This window comes from Felis catus, chromosome A1 (assembly GCF_018350175.1).
Source record: "Felis catus isolate Fca126 chromosome A1, F.catus_Fca126_mat1.0, whole genome shotgun sequence".
Classification (NCBI taxonomy): domain Eukaryota; kingdom Metazoa; phylum Chordata; class Mammalia; order Carnivora; family Felidae; genus Felis; species Felis catus.
The window spans coordinates 42617727-42634762 of record NC_058368.1 but is presented as its reverse complement, the minus strand read 5'-3'; the positions used below and the strand labels follow the sequence as shown (position 1 = coordinate 42634762).

At 38.4% G+C, this 17036-nt stretch overlaps 1 protein-coding gene across 12 annotated transcripts in view; it reads left to right on the top strand.

Annotated features, from left to right (window-relative positions):
• Positions 1-6211: 6211 nt before the first annotated feature.
• Positions 6212-17036, top strand: part of PCDH9 (protocadherin 9) — a 918758-nt gene continuing 907933 nt past the window's right edge. For 11 of the 12 annotated variants that reach the window (XM_011288914.4, XM_011288878.4, XM_019827782.3 and 8 more), the window contains exons 1-2: positions 6213-6785; positions 7996-11166. In XM_011288914.4, coding sequence (XP_011287216.2) covers positions 8131-11166 — 3036 coding nt within the window. In that variant the 5' untranslated portion in view covers positions 6213-6785; positions 7996-8130. Of the gene's footprint in view, positions 6786-7995; positions 11167-17036 lie in introns of all 12 variants that reach the window. The other variant, XM_019827804.3, reaches the window with a different exon arrangement.

Below are 17036 nucleotides of genomic sequence, written 5' to 3'. Positions count from 1 at the left end.
TCAATTTTACTATAATAACCTTAAAATAATAAACTCAGTAGACCTTCTGGACTAATGTGAAGATTAAAAACAACTAGATTGCTGGCATATTTATGAATATTATCAAAAACTTGCTACTGAGCATTTAAACTATTAAGAATAATGTCACAAGCAAAATTTTTTAAATCTAAAATATGAAGAAGAGATATTGTCATGGGTATTAGCAAAGTAGAAAGGACTCACAGGCTAGTATGCTCACTGTAAAAAAGAAAATAGTAAGAGGCCTCAGCTGAATTATGTTTGAGACATTTGAATATTTCTATGTTGAGCATATAGGAGGTTTTTAAAAGTAGAGTAGATTTTTTTTTTATGTAGTGTGAGTTTTAAATAGATTTTTGAATGAACTCATGAATAGATTAATGACACTAAATTTGTCCCATAGGAGTTTAATAATTTCATGTAATCCTCACTTTATACTCTTAATTGCGATATTTACATGAAGTGTCACTTGGTCATTAGGATCTTCTCTGTTGCAATATACCAAAAAGTCAGCCTAATTCCATGGTGAGAGACAAATATTACTGAAAAATAATCCCATTACACTCCATTATAGCTGTTAAAGACACGTCTATTGGTATAGTTGTTATTCCCAGAAATGAACGAAAAAATTTGCAATTAGGTCATAGATACACTGATGTTGCTCTCAAACATGGTGCTATTTACTCTCCAAAATCAATACATTGCATGAATATTTTTGTGACATAAATTTTTATGATCTTTTTGAAATTATTGTAAGAGGTACTTACTGCTTTTTCTTATATTTTACAAGTGATATTTTTCCCAGGAAAATTTTCATACTTAGGCTTTCTTATGAGCTCCATGTAATGTGTCTCGTAACATACTATTTTTAAAAATAAATCACTTATGTGTCCTGGTTTGCTTTAAAGCAGATCAACCCCATTCTATAAAGCCAAGAAGTTTCTTTGATGCTCTTTTAATCCTTTCTGAAAATTCACCAATCTTATAGCTGGAGCACAGTAAATTCATAGGCATAGGATTGAAAAGATGATGTGCATTTTAGAACCTTTTAAGGAGTGTATTAGTATACACTGCAGAATCAGTTTTTCATTTAAGAAAAAATTAAAGAATTGTATGTATACACACAACTTTTGTCAGCAGAGTGGTATTGACTTAAGTCCCAGTCAAAGCATACCAGTATCTTTTAAAGGCTGAGCAATCCTTATATCCATCACTTGGGTCTTATCAGTGATATGGAGTTAAGCCAGAGCTACAGGAGTCAATGGAATATGCATCGTCTCCCTGACTCATCCTAATTGAATTAGAGGGGACTGTGGGTTGAATTTGGTTCCTGAGAGGAGATTATAAGAGAAAAATGAGGCTTATCCATCCTGCCCTATATTAAGTCTATTTATGTGCACATTATGTAACAAATTGGGCTCCTAGAAGAATATCATGTGAGTTTGTCTTAAAACACACACACACACACAAACAGGAAAGATTTATAAGGAGGAAGTTGTGTGTGTGTCGGGGGCGGGGAGGATATAGAATGAGTTACCAGAATGATGTTTCAAGAAACAGGAAGTTTTGTTTTCAACAACATACTCTTACTGATAAAGTACTGAAATAATAAAAAACTTGTTCTATATTTTAAGTTGAGAAAGTCCTAATATCTAAGAAAATCATTTTCCCAATTATCCTTGGGCAAATACTGTTGTGTTTGAACCAGGTTTTTGTCTCGAACATTTTCCTATCTCTATTTTTCAGTGTAAATACAGGTGCTTCCAAACGTGCATGCTATTTTTGCATCTTTGGACATTTATATAAATATGAATTGTGAATAGATCATACCTGATATTCTAATCTAACAGTTTTTGCCCATAAAAACTGGAAAATAGAAATATACACAGGAAATAAAGTTTTGTATATTTTACTTGAAATTCCATGACTTAAAGTGATCAAATTAAAAAACATGTATTCTCTTTACTAGCTTAAAACCACTTTTTCATGTTTTCCTGAGTGATTACCTGAGCCCCACCTATGAGAGGGGAAAGGCTTTGTTATGAAAGCTATGTCTTGATATGACCTTATGTCTTAAAAAACCAATAACGAAACTTGAAAATTCAATATTTTCTTTATATAGTAGTCATGATAACATAGAGGCACTGGAAAATGTCAGTTAATATTGTAATAACTGTTAGAGCTACAAACCTGACATCTATAATCGTTGTCAGTCATAAAAATATAGCAAATTGGGATAAATTTAGTTCAGTCATTCAAACAGAATGAAGCTTCTTGTCACCTGCTTTCCTTTGTGATTTGATTACCTTGAACTAGGTTTTCGTTAAAGAAAAAAAAAGTATTCAAAGAAAAAGCTAATAGTGAAGCAAAAGAATTATTCAAGAAGCTTACTACACTTAACCAGTTTGCACAGGCTTAAAAGGTGTTAATTTTCTTTTTGTGGTGTTAGAATTCTGCATTGTCATTTTCTAAACAGTGATAATACAAATAACCCTTAGTATTCTTCACACAATTCTCCCCCAGAAGTAGGGTACAATAGTCTAGCATCTTTTGTGAAATGGGGACAATAATACCTGCTGTGAGGTAAGAGCCCCTGTGATTGATTGATTAATGTGTGTCAGACACAATAAGACATCTAGATTAAAGGAACTTTAGAAATATAGGGCATGGAAATATTTTTTAATTTTTAACTTTGATTACAATATAGAACTAGTATATTAGAGTCGAAAATTTTAGTTCTGAAATCCTTGAGTTCATTTGATCATTCCAAGTACCACAGTCTGTTTCTTGTATAAATTGTTTCTTAAAGAAGCCTTTACAATTGAAATGTAATTTTAAAATGCTGAGTGATAACTAGAAAATCAAATGAAAATCCAATTAAACTTCATAATTTAAGTTATTAAGTGCCATTACATGGAAACTATTGTTTAATATATATAAACAGAGCAACATTAAAATTTCAGAATATAATAATTTCAACCTGACATCTTTTTCAACATAAGTCTGTAATAGCATTTTAGTTTTCAGTTAGCTGGCTGAAGGTGACTTAGCTTTGTAAGTGTCCCATGACTTACATAATGCAGAGAGAACACTAAGGCAATTTTAATATAGCCCAGATGACATAATTCCTAAAGTACTAATCAGGTACAACACAGGTGAGAATATCGTGATTCCCGGCTCTACAACACATGCACTAACAAAGATGAATAATGGTTAAAAGAGATCTAATTGGAAGTCTAGAATACATCTTGGAAGATCTGTATTGGAAGTCATAATTGGAAATCTAATATTTTATTCAATTCACTAAGGAAAAACAATTAAAATGCAGTAAAAAAAAACAATATATTCCCCTACGAAAACTAAAATTACTATTTCCCAAGTTCATAATTCTGTTGACACAACTTTCAAAAAGTAGAGGTGAATTGTGAGCAGCTCTCATTATGCACGTTTTACATAGTGTTTTGGTCAGAAGCCTCAAGTTATTTTTTCCCAGGAATATTCATGAGATCTCTAACCGTAGTTCTCATTCTATAGTTTATAAGTTGGAATATAATAGGGTAACAATAAGCTTCAACTGTTCTGGCTTTAAGAGCTAAAACTATTATGGTTAAAGAATCTCAGTGATTTAGATATGCTAAATAAACACAAAATAGAATGCACTGAAGTCAGCTTTATTTCTGTGTTCAATTTCCTTTGCAAAGAATCTAAATGTATTTCTTTTTGGGGGCTTTGACCTGTGGTTTCCATTAATTGAAGTCTCATGGTTGTAAATTTAATCATGTGATAATTTTTTTTTTCTCTTCCTAACCTTCATCTGTGTTCTAAGATTTCGTCTATTGAGTATAAGATAATAATGGGTTCTGACTACAAGTCAAGCTATTCTTTAGCAAACAGAAACAATTACGCTTGGTAATAAGGTTAAATAATTATTGCTAAGCTATGTGTTGCGATTACAACAGAACTTTGAAATGACTACAGTATGATTAGAATAAGAAGGTGAGATAGCACGATGCTTATGAAATGAACTGGAAAGTGCCTGTGCTGCTGTGTTTATTGTAAATGTATCAGGATGATGGTTCATTTATTTTAAACTAGTTCAGAGCATAAAATAGGTGACAGTTGGAACAATGCACTAGCTTTAACTGTAGATTTTGTGAATGGCAAAATAATCATCAGTAGTAAAATAAAAGAATTCCTGTAATTCACATTGTATCAGGTAATTTTTTTTTTTACTTTTGTATACTTAAGCAGACCTTTTCATTCCGTATATTCTAATCCTACAAAATACTATTGTAAGAGTCATTAGGCTATTTAAAAACAATATCCACCTATTGCTTGCAAGAAACTGTTTTTCTATTTTATGTATAAGGGATCAATGTATTTTACAGTGGGCTTTTAGGTACTGCACTTTTATTGTGAATATTCGCCAGAGGAAAAGTTTGAATAAAAAGGAGCTTATATTTTCACAGATGAGGGGAAATTGTAATGCCAAATGAGTTGGTTAAATAATGGAATTATTTATACAATATCTAAGATTGGTAGGCTTAAGATTTCCTTTTTTACTTTTAAGTATCTAAAAATAAGTTGTTCTTATTGGAAAAAAACAACAACAACCAAAACATTGTACTGAAACAAAAGGAACATGCCATCATAGTGCTTAACTGTAGAGTCTTTAGTGCTTCTGCAGCCCAGTACAGAATGAGGAACACGGAGGTTTAAGACAAATACTCTTTATCCTCTAAGTTAGAACAAGTTATTCAATCACGCATTAAGACTTTCTCAGACAACTTTTACAGGTCATTCAAAAACATTTTTTGTGTGTGTTGCTCCAAGTGAACTGTTATTAATGCCTCAAACTTAAGTATCTGGCGTTGTGGGTAGAGTCCCACAGAAATCTTCGTGGTTTGCTAGTTTTAAAAGATCAATCGAAAACAGTGCTTCGGGGGCTAATATTTAGGGAATAAGGCTGATCCTTTCCGGAGTCATTCCGTTTAGCTCTTGTATGAAAAGGAGAAACCTGTGAGGATTTGTTACAGAACTGGAGTCAGAAATGCACAGGGAGAGACAAGTACTACATGTAAAGTTGCAATCAGAAGTGCAAAAGGAAAGGAAATGCTCTACAGCTTGGGGAACAGCTGGACGGGACTCCTTCCAGCCTCTCACAAGCAAAGTTTGCAGTTAGGTGAGCTGGATGCAGGTTTTGCTGCAGCCGCGCGACCTGACGAGCTCGGGTTCCTTGGTTTCTGGACACCGCGGGAGTCGAAGTGCAAGGGCAGCTAAGATAGGTCGCCGTGGCCCACGCTGTTCTCCGAGACGAGACTTTGCACCGCACGCCAGACAGGCCTGGGGCTGATCAAGGGCGTCCCAGAAGCTGCCACTTTCCCTTTCCCCGGGCATCTTCCATCACCCTGCTTCTAGAAAGTGCGCAAATTAATTTTCTTTCCGGTCCTGGTTGAGATTCAAATATCCTGTCCCGACCTTTCGCTATCCGCCCTCTCTGCCCTTCTTGCCAATGTTCCTGCCAGCAAAAGCCTCTAGTTGCAGCACCGGGCATGTTGTCTGTTTAACGCTCTCCGGAGATCCGTTGGCCCGTGCTTCCTCCTGAGGGGTGACAGCGCATATCGTGTCTCATACCCTGGTTTGACTATTCCCTCCCTTCGCATTCTGGCCCCTCCATTTAGTAAAGACAAGTGCGAAATGTGCTCTCGGAGATGAGCCGTCTCTGCACCCCCCACCCCCCACCATCCGCCCAACGCGGTGTGGGAGGCTCCCCGGATCCTTGCCTGCACTGCCCGCCTGCCTCCCGCGCCGCCCCGGCTCGTCCCACCACCGGTGCACCGCGGTTCTCTGCCCCTCGCCGCACAGAGCAAACCAAAGGGCGGCTCACGCTGCGAGAGCTGCCTCCGCGCCGGCCTGGGGAGCAGCGGCACTTCCCTCCGGGCCGAACCCTGCTGGGCATGCTCAGTGCGCCTCCTGGAGCCCGGCTCTCCCGGGGCCAGGATCAGTTCTCCGGGTTTTCGCGGCTGCCGAGGGGGCGCTGAGGAGGGGAGGCTGGGAGACAGTCAGCGCCTTGTTCCTCGCCCCCTCCCTCGTGCCTGGCTGCAGCCGCCCGCACCGCAAGATGCGGGCCAATCAGGGGCCGGAGGCGGGGCTCTGGCAGTCACGCCCTCCCTCTGGGCTTATTGAGAGTTATATCAAGAAATTCAGTTCAGAGAGGAGAGAGGAGAGGGAGAAGGAGAGAGGGGCAGAGGAGAAGGGAGAGAGGGAGAGCATGCAAGACAGGAAGGAGCGCCTTAGAGTCTCTGAAGCACGAAAGAGATAACCGATTAGGAATTTTTCGGGCAACTGTCATCCCGGAGAGCAGCCAGAGAATCACCATCACCCCAACTCTGACGTTTCCTACCAGAAGTTAGACTTAAGCAGTATTGACATCGGAGGGAAATGGTATGCCTGATGCTGTGGAAAATACCCCTGAGCTGAAGAAGTGCAACTGGATGTTGTGTGTGTGTTAAATACCAGAAGAGCCCAGACCCCGTGGTAATAGAGACGAAAATGTGAAGAGAATGACTAACGACAAATCTGTGAATTTGTTCTCTGGAGTTGCTAATTTGCCAGCCCGAAGCAACACAATTCACAAGGAGGAAACGTTTTGCTGCTTCTGATTTCTCCCCAAACTGGTGCTACCAGATGCATGGCTTTCTATGTGTTGGAACAAATCATTCCTAACTGCAGCATACCGGGAAAGGGGAAAGGTTGAGGCAACTAACGTAAGTGTAAAGTTTCGCATGCACAATTGTAAATTTTGTGTTTAGATATGTCCTCAGTGTGGACGAGGGATGTTTGTAATTGGGTAGACGGTTGGGGCAGAGCTCACCTACTAGGCTGTATCTGCATCCCTACCTGCATCACTCTGCTGGAACTAATCGCGGGCATCAGCTACCGTACAGCCTAATGCAGATAAGATTAGAGCCTGGGAACTGACCAGTTCTACTCAAGTAGGTAGCTGCCTGGAGCCTTGAACCCATTTAAATTGCAGTTAGGGGAGCATCTAAACAGAAGCCTTTTTACCTGCGTTACTGGGTTGCAGTATTTATGTGTGGCAGATGTTACTCATATTATAACCAGGGATCAGGGTTAAGAAACTGCATTTTTTCCTCTTTTATGTTCAGTAGAAAATATTGTGCTGTTACATGGAAATGTTAGCTGCGTTTTACTTCCATCTCCACACTCTCTTCCACATCTAGGATGAGGAATCTTGTATTATATACATTTTTAAAAGTTTTAGTGTGTTTCTTAATCCAAATGGGGATAATTTGGCAATATGGAGAAATGAGAGCAAGGTCTGGGTAGGAAATTTGAAGTGTTGGTATCGTGCTTTTAAGCAATGAGGCTATGTAGTGGCCGGTGACTATTGCTTCTGATGCTGCAGCAGCATGTCCGGGTGCTTGTTTCCCAGTAAGATTGTATTAGAAGGCAGTTGAGGAACTGGGAGGAAAGAAGAGATAGTCTTTTTAGAGGAAAGAGGTGACTCAGTGTAGCAGAGAAGAAAACATCACATTTGACATGTGACAAAGCAATTAGCAGGAACCATAGCTAAATACTTGGTGTTTTTCACTTGCACCTAAAAAAACTAAGGGAGGTGGGTTAGAAGCCAGGAGGCGGGTAAGACAGGGGGAGGGGAAGAGGAGAACAAGAATGCATGTTTTGAATTAAACAGTGTCCTGAAAAACAGTGTGGGTGAATTCAGGTAAAAATAGCAGCTGTCCTTAATTCAAAAGTAGATTAATTTCATTTTCTCCTGGCAAATGCAACAAGCAGTGGATATTTAGTGTTTTCATCCACAGAGTTAACTTGCAAACAGTGGCAGAGCAAACTGCCATGTTTACTAATGTGCAGTGGAAAATGTGTTGTGATATTTCATGACTGTGTGTTTTTGTTTACTGAAGAATAATATTGTCTATACGATTGTGTTGACAGTGGCTGTCTCCAAATAAGCGATGAGATGTAATGCATCCTCCAGTCCATGCACGCTTCCTCTTGCAATTCGTGCATCATTCCTCAGTGGAAACCTTTAAACCCTAAAATCCAGGAAAAGAAAATAAATACATTATCATGGACCTGAGGGATTTTTACCTGTTGGCTGCTCTGATTGCCTGTTTAAGGCTGGATTCCGCAATAGCTCAAGAACTTATTTACACTATTAGAGAGGAATTGCCTGAAAATGTGCCCATAGGAAACATACCAAAGGATCTGAACATTTCTCACATCAATGCTGCCACAGGGACCAGTGCCAGCCTTGTCTACAGACTGGTTTCTAAAGCTGGGGATGCCCCTTTGGTGAAAGTATCCAGTAGCACTGGGGAAATTTTCACAACCTCCAATAGAATAGACAGAGAAAAACTCTGTGCTGGAGCCTCTTATGCTGAGGAGAATGAGTGTTTCTTTGAACTTGAGGTAGTGATCCTCCCCAATGATTTTTTCAGGCTGATCAAAATAAAAATAATTGTCAAGGATACCAATGATAATGCCCCCATGTTTCCATCCCCTGTCATCAATATTTCCATTCCAGAAAACACTTTGATCAACAGCCGCTTTCCAATTCCATCAGCAACAGATCCTGACACAGGCTTCAATGGTGTACAGCATTATGAATTGTTAAATGGGCAGAGTGTTTTTGGACTGGATATCGTGGAAACTCCGGAGGGAGAGAAGTGGCCGCAATTGATTGTTCAGCAAAACTTGGACAGAGAACAGAAAGATACCTATGTGATGAAAATCAAAGTAGAGGATGGAGGCACTCCACAGAAATCCAGCACGGCCATACTGCAGGTCACAGTAAGTGATGTAAATGACAACAGGCCAGTGTTTAAAGAGGGTCAAGTGGAGGTGCATATTCCAGAGAATGCTCCTGTGGGCACCTCTGTAATTCAGCTCCATGCCACTGATGCAGATATAGGCAGTAATGCTGAAATCCGGTACATTTTTGGTGCCCAGGTCGCCCCTGCAACCAAAAGGCTCTTTGCTTTAAATAATACTACTGGGCTGATTACAGTTCAGAGGTCCCTAGATCGAGAGGAGACAGCCATTCACAAAGTGACAGTGCTGGCTAGTGATGGCAGCTCCACTCCTGCTCGAGCAACGGTTACCATCAATGTCACTGATGTAAATGATAACCCTCCTAACATAGACCTCAGGTACATTATAAGTCCCATCAATGGCACAGTGTATTTATCTGAGAAAGATCCTGTCAATACAAAGATTGCCCTAATTACAGTTTCAGATAAGGACACAGATGTGAATGGCAAAGTGATCTGTTTTATTGAAAGAGAGGTCCCATTTCATTTGAAGGCAGTATACGATAACCAATATTTGTTAGAGACCTCCTCTTTGTTGGACTATGAGGGCACCAAAGAATTCAGCTTTAAAATTGTTGCCTCTGATTCTGGGAAACCCAGTTTAAATCAGACTGCCCTGGTAAGGGTTAAGCTTGAGGACGAAAATGACAACCCACCAATTTTCAACCAGCCTGTAATTGAGCTGTCAGTTTCTGAAAACAACCGACGTGGGTTATACTTAACAACTATTAGTGCCACAGATGAAGACAGTGGGAAAAATGCGGACATTGTTTATCAGCTTGGACCGAATGCCTCCTTCTTTGATTTGGACCGAAAGACAGGAGTTTTGACAGCCTCCAGAGTCTTTGACAGAGAAGAACAGGAGCGGTTCATTTTTACAGTAACTGCCAGGGACAATGGAACCCCTCCCCTCCAAAGCCAAGCGGCCGTGATAGTTACTGTTCTGGATGAGAATGACAATAGCCCCAAGTTTACTCATAATCATTTTCAATTTTTTGTGTCTGAGAATCTGCCAAAGTATAGTACTGTGGGGGTAATCACAGTGACAGATGCAGATGCTGGAGAGAATAAAGCTGTGACTCTCTCCATTCTAAATGACAATGATAATTTTGTGCTGGATCCCTATTCTGGAGTCATAAAGTCAAATGTCTCATTTGATAGAGAGCAGCAGAGTTCCTACACTTTTGATGTCAAAGCCACTGATGGAGGACAACCACCTCGTTCCTCCACTGCAAAAGTAACTATCAATGTCATGGATGTCAATGACAATAGCCCAGTTGTCATTTCTCCACCTTCCAACACTTCTTTTAAGTTGGTACCCCTCTCAGCCATTCCTGGCTCTGTGGTAGCAGAAGTTTTTGCGGTGGATATCGACACTGGGATGAACGCCGAACTGAAGTATACAATTGTGAGTGGGAACAACAAAGGCTTGTTTCGGATCGATCCAGTAACAGGTAACATCACTCTGGAAGAGAAGCCAGCACCTACTGATGTGGGCTTGCACCGTTTGGTGGTCAATATAAGTGACCTGGGATACCCTAAGTCTTTGCACACACTCGTGCTTGTTTTTCTTTACGTTAATGACACCGCTGGGAATGCCTCCTATATCTATGACTTGATTCGCAGGACTATGGAGACCCCACTGGATAGGAACATAGGGGACAGTAGCCAACCCTATCAAAATGAGGACTATCTCACCATCATGATTGCCATCGTCGCAGGGGCCATGGTGGTCATAGTGGTGATCTTCGTCACCGTCCTGGTGCGATGTCGCCATGCATCGAGGTTCAAAGCAGCTCAGAGGAGCAAGCAAGGTGCTGAGTGGATGTCCCCAAACCAGGAGAACAAACAAAACAAGAAAAAGAAAAGGAAGAAAAGAAAGTCTCCCAAGAGCTCTCTTTTGAACTTTGTTACAATTGAAGAGTCCAAACCTGACGATGCAGTTCACGAACCTATCAATGGGACAATAAGCCTGCCCGCTGAGCTGGAGGAGCAAAGTATAGGAAGATTTGACTGGGGCCCAGCCCCTCCAACAACCTTCAAGCCTAACAGCCCTGACCTGGCCAAGCACTACAAATCTGCTTCTCCACAGCCTGCTTTTCATCTTAAACCAGACACTCCGGTTTCCGTGAAAAAGCATCATGTGATTCAGGAACTCCCTTTGGACAACACCTTTGTCGGGGGTTGTGACACCCTCTCCAAACGCTCTTCCACTAGTTCAGATCACTTCAGTGCCTCAGAGTGCAGTTCCCAAGGAGGCTTCAAGACAAAGGGCCCCTTACACACCAGACAGGTAAACGAGCACTTTTACTGGTCTATAAGTACTGCATACAAGTGCCCAGTCAACCAGTATTAACGTGCCAGTGTGTCTCTTGTTTTGGTCTAACTTTAGCTTAGTTATAAAGAGGGAAAAAAAAACTTGACCCCTTTTTTTATTCCTCTGGGGCTCAGTCAAGAATTTTTAGAACAGCTTTGAAATTTCTGAGTTCTGAGAATTATTTAACTTCCCAGTTTCCTTCAAATGACAAAAGATGAAAAGAGGAAATAATTCCAAAATGTCCCAAGATAATGTTTGCTGAAGAAGAAAACCTGTCCTGTTATGCCAAATTCTGCTCCTGGGGTTTCCAAATTGACTGCTTCAAGATTTTCACGTTACCTTTTGATCTAAAAAGTCACCTTCAAATCCCAAGTTTTAAATGACGTTTGAAGGTGTCGCTATAATTATTTTGGAGCTGTGGTTGCTAAAGGGGTTAATTTTTTTTTAGTCTCTAAACAAGATAGTAGTTTATTAAATGTACATCAGCCGTGAAGCACATGATTGTTGATAGATTGCAACGAAGCCATATAGGAAGCCTTCTCTTTGATTTCAGATGATTTCATTGTAATATAGTACATTGGGTATTGAATAGAAGGTTGGCAAATTGTCCATAATGGCCAAAGTACTCTTTCAAGAAAAAAAAAAAATAGAAGGAATGCTTTCTCCCTGATATAACCAATTTATACAGAAAAGAATGAATCCATTGTAAATATTCTCCCATCTTAGTAATGCATAAGTGATCTGTCATAACTCATTTTAAACTGTGAAATATGCCATATGAAGAGGGATTAAGAGGCTGAGAAACTCATATTTCAACCAAATCCAGAATTAGTTTTTCTTAGGTCTAATAATTCCTTGTTAATAAAGATTTAAATGCAGTGCTGTCTAATTTATTTCACCGGTGCTTGTCTATTGCCATGAAATTTGAGTGTCAGTAATAGCCTGTAGATGGCACTAGGGTATCATGTCGCTTGTGCTGGCCAGGCGCCCATCCCGCAGTAGCAAGGAAAGGGGGGAGGGAAGGATCAAGCTGGTACTACAGCCAAAGATACCTTTTATTTAATGATAGTTGCTCTGGAGCAACTAGCATTTCAATTCATTTGGTTGCTCTTTTGTGATTAGCTCTCACCACACCAACTTTCTAGGATTTCGTAATCTGAGTTCCACCCTTGTTGGTACTGAGTCCCCCTATGGTGATGGCCCATCTGAATTTGTTCAAAATAAGGAACAAATAGATTTCAGAAAATCAAGGAAAGCAAAAATAAATTTGCAGGACAGTATTGACAATTGTTGATCAGTGTTTGAAAACTCAAGAGTTTTTCCTTTTTTTATGTGGGACGTGGGGTGAGAGAGAATGTTTTATTGAAACTCTATTTCCCTCTTACCATCTAGTGTTTGTTGCTCTGGAATGACTTTAAGGTTTTGTGGTAATAAGATATTCATAAAAGTAATTTTGACAGTGAATCGCATAGATATTCCCAGAACAGTAAGCATAATGTCTATCTGTGATTATTCAACTAAAATCTCTACTTCTTAATGTAAAAGATTAGATATCTAGAGCATTTTAAAAGTACATATACTTAAAGCTTGAAGGCACAGAATGAGAGGAATTAAAATAAGTCCGTGTCAGAATTCCAGAGGAGCATATGAAGTTATCTGATAGAAGTTGAAGTTGGAAAGACATATTTTTATGTTAACTTCATCAGCTTTTTAAGAGAGGTTGTTTTAAAATGTAGAAGATTTCTGAGCTTAGTAAAGGTTTGTGAAAGAAAGTTGGTAAATAAGATAGTTAATCATGCTAAGTAATTTTTGAAACTAATGGACTTAATGGATTTAATGGACTTAAATATGAAGGTACTATTAATGAAAAGAAAGAAAACGGCTTTTTTATTTACTTTTTAGGTGAAGGTCACTCACAATATGCTGATATTTTATGATTTGCATACTGTCTTGAAAAAAGCAAACATGATTTGAACTTTTCATACAAAATCTGAAATTTGTTTTCCAAAGAAACATTCTGATATTCTTCCAACATCATCTTTCTTTTCATGTAAATGTGGTGTGGATTAGCATTGACGCACGGGCCCACTTTTTCTGACTTCTCCACAAAACTTGAAACTCTATGTAGTACAGTGACATAAATGTTAAGTGCATTTCAGCAAATTATGGAAAAGATATTTTGTTTAGGCTTAGTCATAAGAACATTTGTATGATGTAATCTTTAAAATAGGATGCTGACTAATTCTCTAACTGGAACTAAAGTGCATTTTAGACATTCCTTGAGACCATGTGTTACTGTGCAGTTCTCATTGTAGTCATTTGGATGTTCAGACATAGCTGTAATTCACTATTATGCTGAAGAGCTATTGAAATGGCTTTGCTTATACCTTTTAGAAATTTTCACGCCGAGAAAGAAAAATTGCAGTGTTGGAGAAAAGGAATATTGGAAGTAAGGAGAAGTGTTGGTGATAGCAATATGTACAATTTTAGTGTAAGAGGCATATTTTCTATGAATGAAGAACATAAATTATATACGATCCTTTTAGGTTTTTTTTTTTTTTAACTGAACTACATGAGTGTTATCTGAAGATGTTCTAGTTAAGCTAAAATAAAAATTCTATTTTTAGCTCCTTCTCTTCAACTAGTTGCTTTTATACAGAATATGCTCCTGAAGCTACACAATTTTGAAAAAAGTAGGGTTTATCACAACAAAAGCTTTCAAAGGAATTTATAAACATATAACGTGTGAAGATTTTTAGTTGAGTGGGCACAGAGTGCTGTGAACAGGAATACCTTTTTCACTTAATGGTGCTAGTTGATGTGTGAGTAAAATGCAAGATTCTTGAGTAAAGGGCTACCAAATTTAAATATCATTCATCTGTGTTGTGGATACAATGAAAACATAATGTCTGACTCTTCTGCCATCAGGGCATTAGTTCCTATTTTGTCTTTCATTCCCCTGCTGTTTTGCCTTGTGTGACCCTGCAAAGAATGTTGGAAACCATATTCCTCATCCACTCGATTTCACTGAGCTTTCATTTTCCTTGAACATAACAAATCTGTCACTGGATTTTCCACAAATTATTTTGCATGAATTTTCAGAAGTACCCTTATCCTTCCCAGATTGGGTGGAATTTCCCGTTTTTAAGAAAAGCAAGAGCATGTCTTGATATTTATTTATAAATAAGCAAAGTTCACTGTTATGGGTTTAAGAGGATGGCAAGATAATCAATTCCAGTAGGGCTTTAAGTGATAAAGCTCATTGGTGTATTTTTCTAAAAGGAAAATATATTCTTAGTGGATGTGATTTTTAAAATGTGATATTACGTTCTCAAACTTTAAGGTGTCTCAGAATGACCCGGAGGGTTTCTTAAAACATGGACCCCACTCCCAGATGTTCTGATTCAGTACCATTGGGGTCAAGCCTGAAAGTTTCCATTGCTGACAAGATCCTAGGCATGTTGATGCTGTTAGTCCAGAGACCATACTTTGAGAACCACTGCCTCAGCATATTGGAATAAGAAACGTCAGGTCTTTTCCCTTTCAGATTATCATTTCCAGAGTACCTGTTTGTACACAGCCCAGCTCTCACTCAGCTCACTTATTGACAGCCTTTTTATTGTAGCTGGAGGGGCTTTACAGTAAGCTGTTTATTGCTATTTCCCAACCTGGTTGACAGCACTTGGGGAATTAATTTTCTTGGCCCCAGTGTGCTTTTTGTGGGGGTATAAATGAAAATGTAAAAAAAAAAAAAAGTGACCTATTTACATTTGACAACTTCTTCCAGTAATAAAACAATCTGTGAGAGTTGCATTACAGTCTGGTTGTGGGTAAACAGTCATGTTTCATTTTCTAAATGAAATGCTTATTTTAGAGTTTAAGTATCCTGACTTCAACTGTTCACAATCGAGAGTATTTGCTCATATGTATATCTGTGTATGTATCGAAGAAATTAAACATTGAAAATGTGTGTGCATGCTATACTCAAGTGTATACATGTACTTTTACTACAGAAAGGGAATTGCTTCTATTCCCAGTCGTTTAGAGATACCATACTACATTTGTGATTATTTTTCATTTTTGAAGAATCCCACTACAACCACTGAAGTGCTGTGTCACGTAAAATGCAGAAGACAGTCATAGAATTGCTATTTAGAACAGTGGGGAAATGCAATTGAAAGAAGTGAAGGCAGCAAATCTGAACTAATGTGAGGCTACTAAAAAAAATGTGACAATACTTGAAACTACTAAATGTTGCAGTATATCGTGACAGTTGAACACAGGTGGTATGTGGAGAAAAATTGCTCCCCAAGATGCAAAGTATATTTAAAATGTTATCCGTTGCGATTTTTATTTCCACTCCTTCCCTTTGGCCAAGTGCCCTATGATCAAGAAGTCAGTTGTGAGGTAAAGGAAACCCAGACCCCTTGGATTGATTTAGGAATTTGAAATGAGGATGGGCCATCTATACAAACTGGCTACCTTTCCTCTTGGATTTGTGATACAAATACTTGATTTTTTTTTCAACTTGATACAGCTAAGCTATAAAATTCAAGGTACATTTTAGTATTCATTGCTAATAACCTTGAGGAGAGTAAAAATAAAAGTTGCCACTGTATTAAGCATAGATGTGTCTTCTGATTACTGAATACGTGTTAACGTAGAGAAAACAATTTCAGTAGTTAAAAGACTATCTCCTAAATTTTACAATTATTTCTATATATAGAAACACTCTGAACTGATGTTCCCTTAGTTTCAAGTGAGTCATCCTTACGGTGTTACAGAAGAGGCTTTAACATCACTAAAATTACCTTGCAAGTATTGTACTGCTAAGAATACGTGATATTCTTTGGGTATATGTATAGTCTTATTAAATATTTCAAGCTATAATGTATCTTCTCATAATAGCTCAAATTAAAATATACATGAAATAGTAAAATACAATTTAGATTTAATGAAAAACCTCAAATCTAAAACCACATTTCCTCATAACCAATTGTGAATTAGTCTGACTCTTGAACTTTCATTTTTTATGTTGACTGACATATGTGAGATGTGCATAAACTATACCCAAAATATTAGAAATGGTCTCTTAATGAATTATTTTTCATATCGCATTATTTTCTGTGACAGTACTGAGGTATGAAAGTGAGACCTGTAAATTATTTTCTCAGAAGCATTGTTTCCACAATTTTATTTTATTGTTCAGATTGTTTTGGTTTCTAATTTTGGGGGGGGTGGTAGGTGGGAATGCAGAAATGGTCCAAATGCTAACTAACCCCCACAGACGCCATTCTGGTCTAGCGGTACCAGACTGAGTGTTTATGGGATCGAGGGCCATGTCAACTTTACTGCTCCTTTTTTTAGCACTTTCTCAGTTTGACTTTGTCAGAGTTGAACTCTTAGCTTGCATATTATTTCAGACAAAAAAGAAAGTGAGTTTAGTGAATTGTTTACCACTTTCACTTAAAATCCCTGCAGTAAGCATTCTCTGAATTTAGTGTGATGTTTTCTTGAAGGAGACCCTTTATTCAAACGAGTCTCTTGCTAATATTAACAAGTTAGTTAATATCTTATATAGTCAAGGTAGTTGGAAACTAAGAATTATTTAAAAATACACGGGTTTTTAAATTTTGGCTTTCTTGACAGCTGATTTTATGTTTAATAGATTTTCCAGAATTCTACATACCAGGGCCCTAAAATTTGTCATTTAAAAAAAAATATGACTCTAATCACAGGTCAGATATTAGTGAGAATTTGGGAATGCAAGGCAGCAGGGGGCTTGCTCTAAAGTTTTCAATATCTGGAAGCATAGGAGTTCAATAACTAATAATGCTAATGTGGTA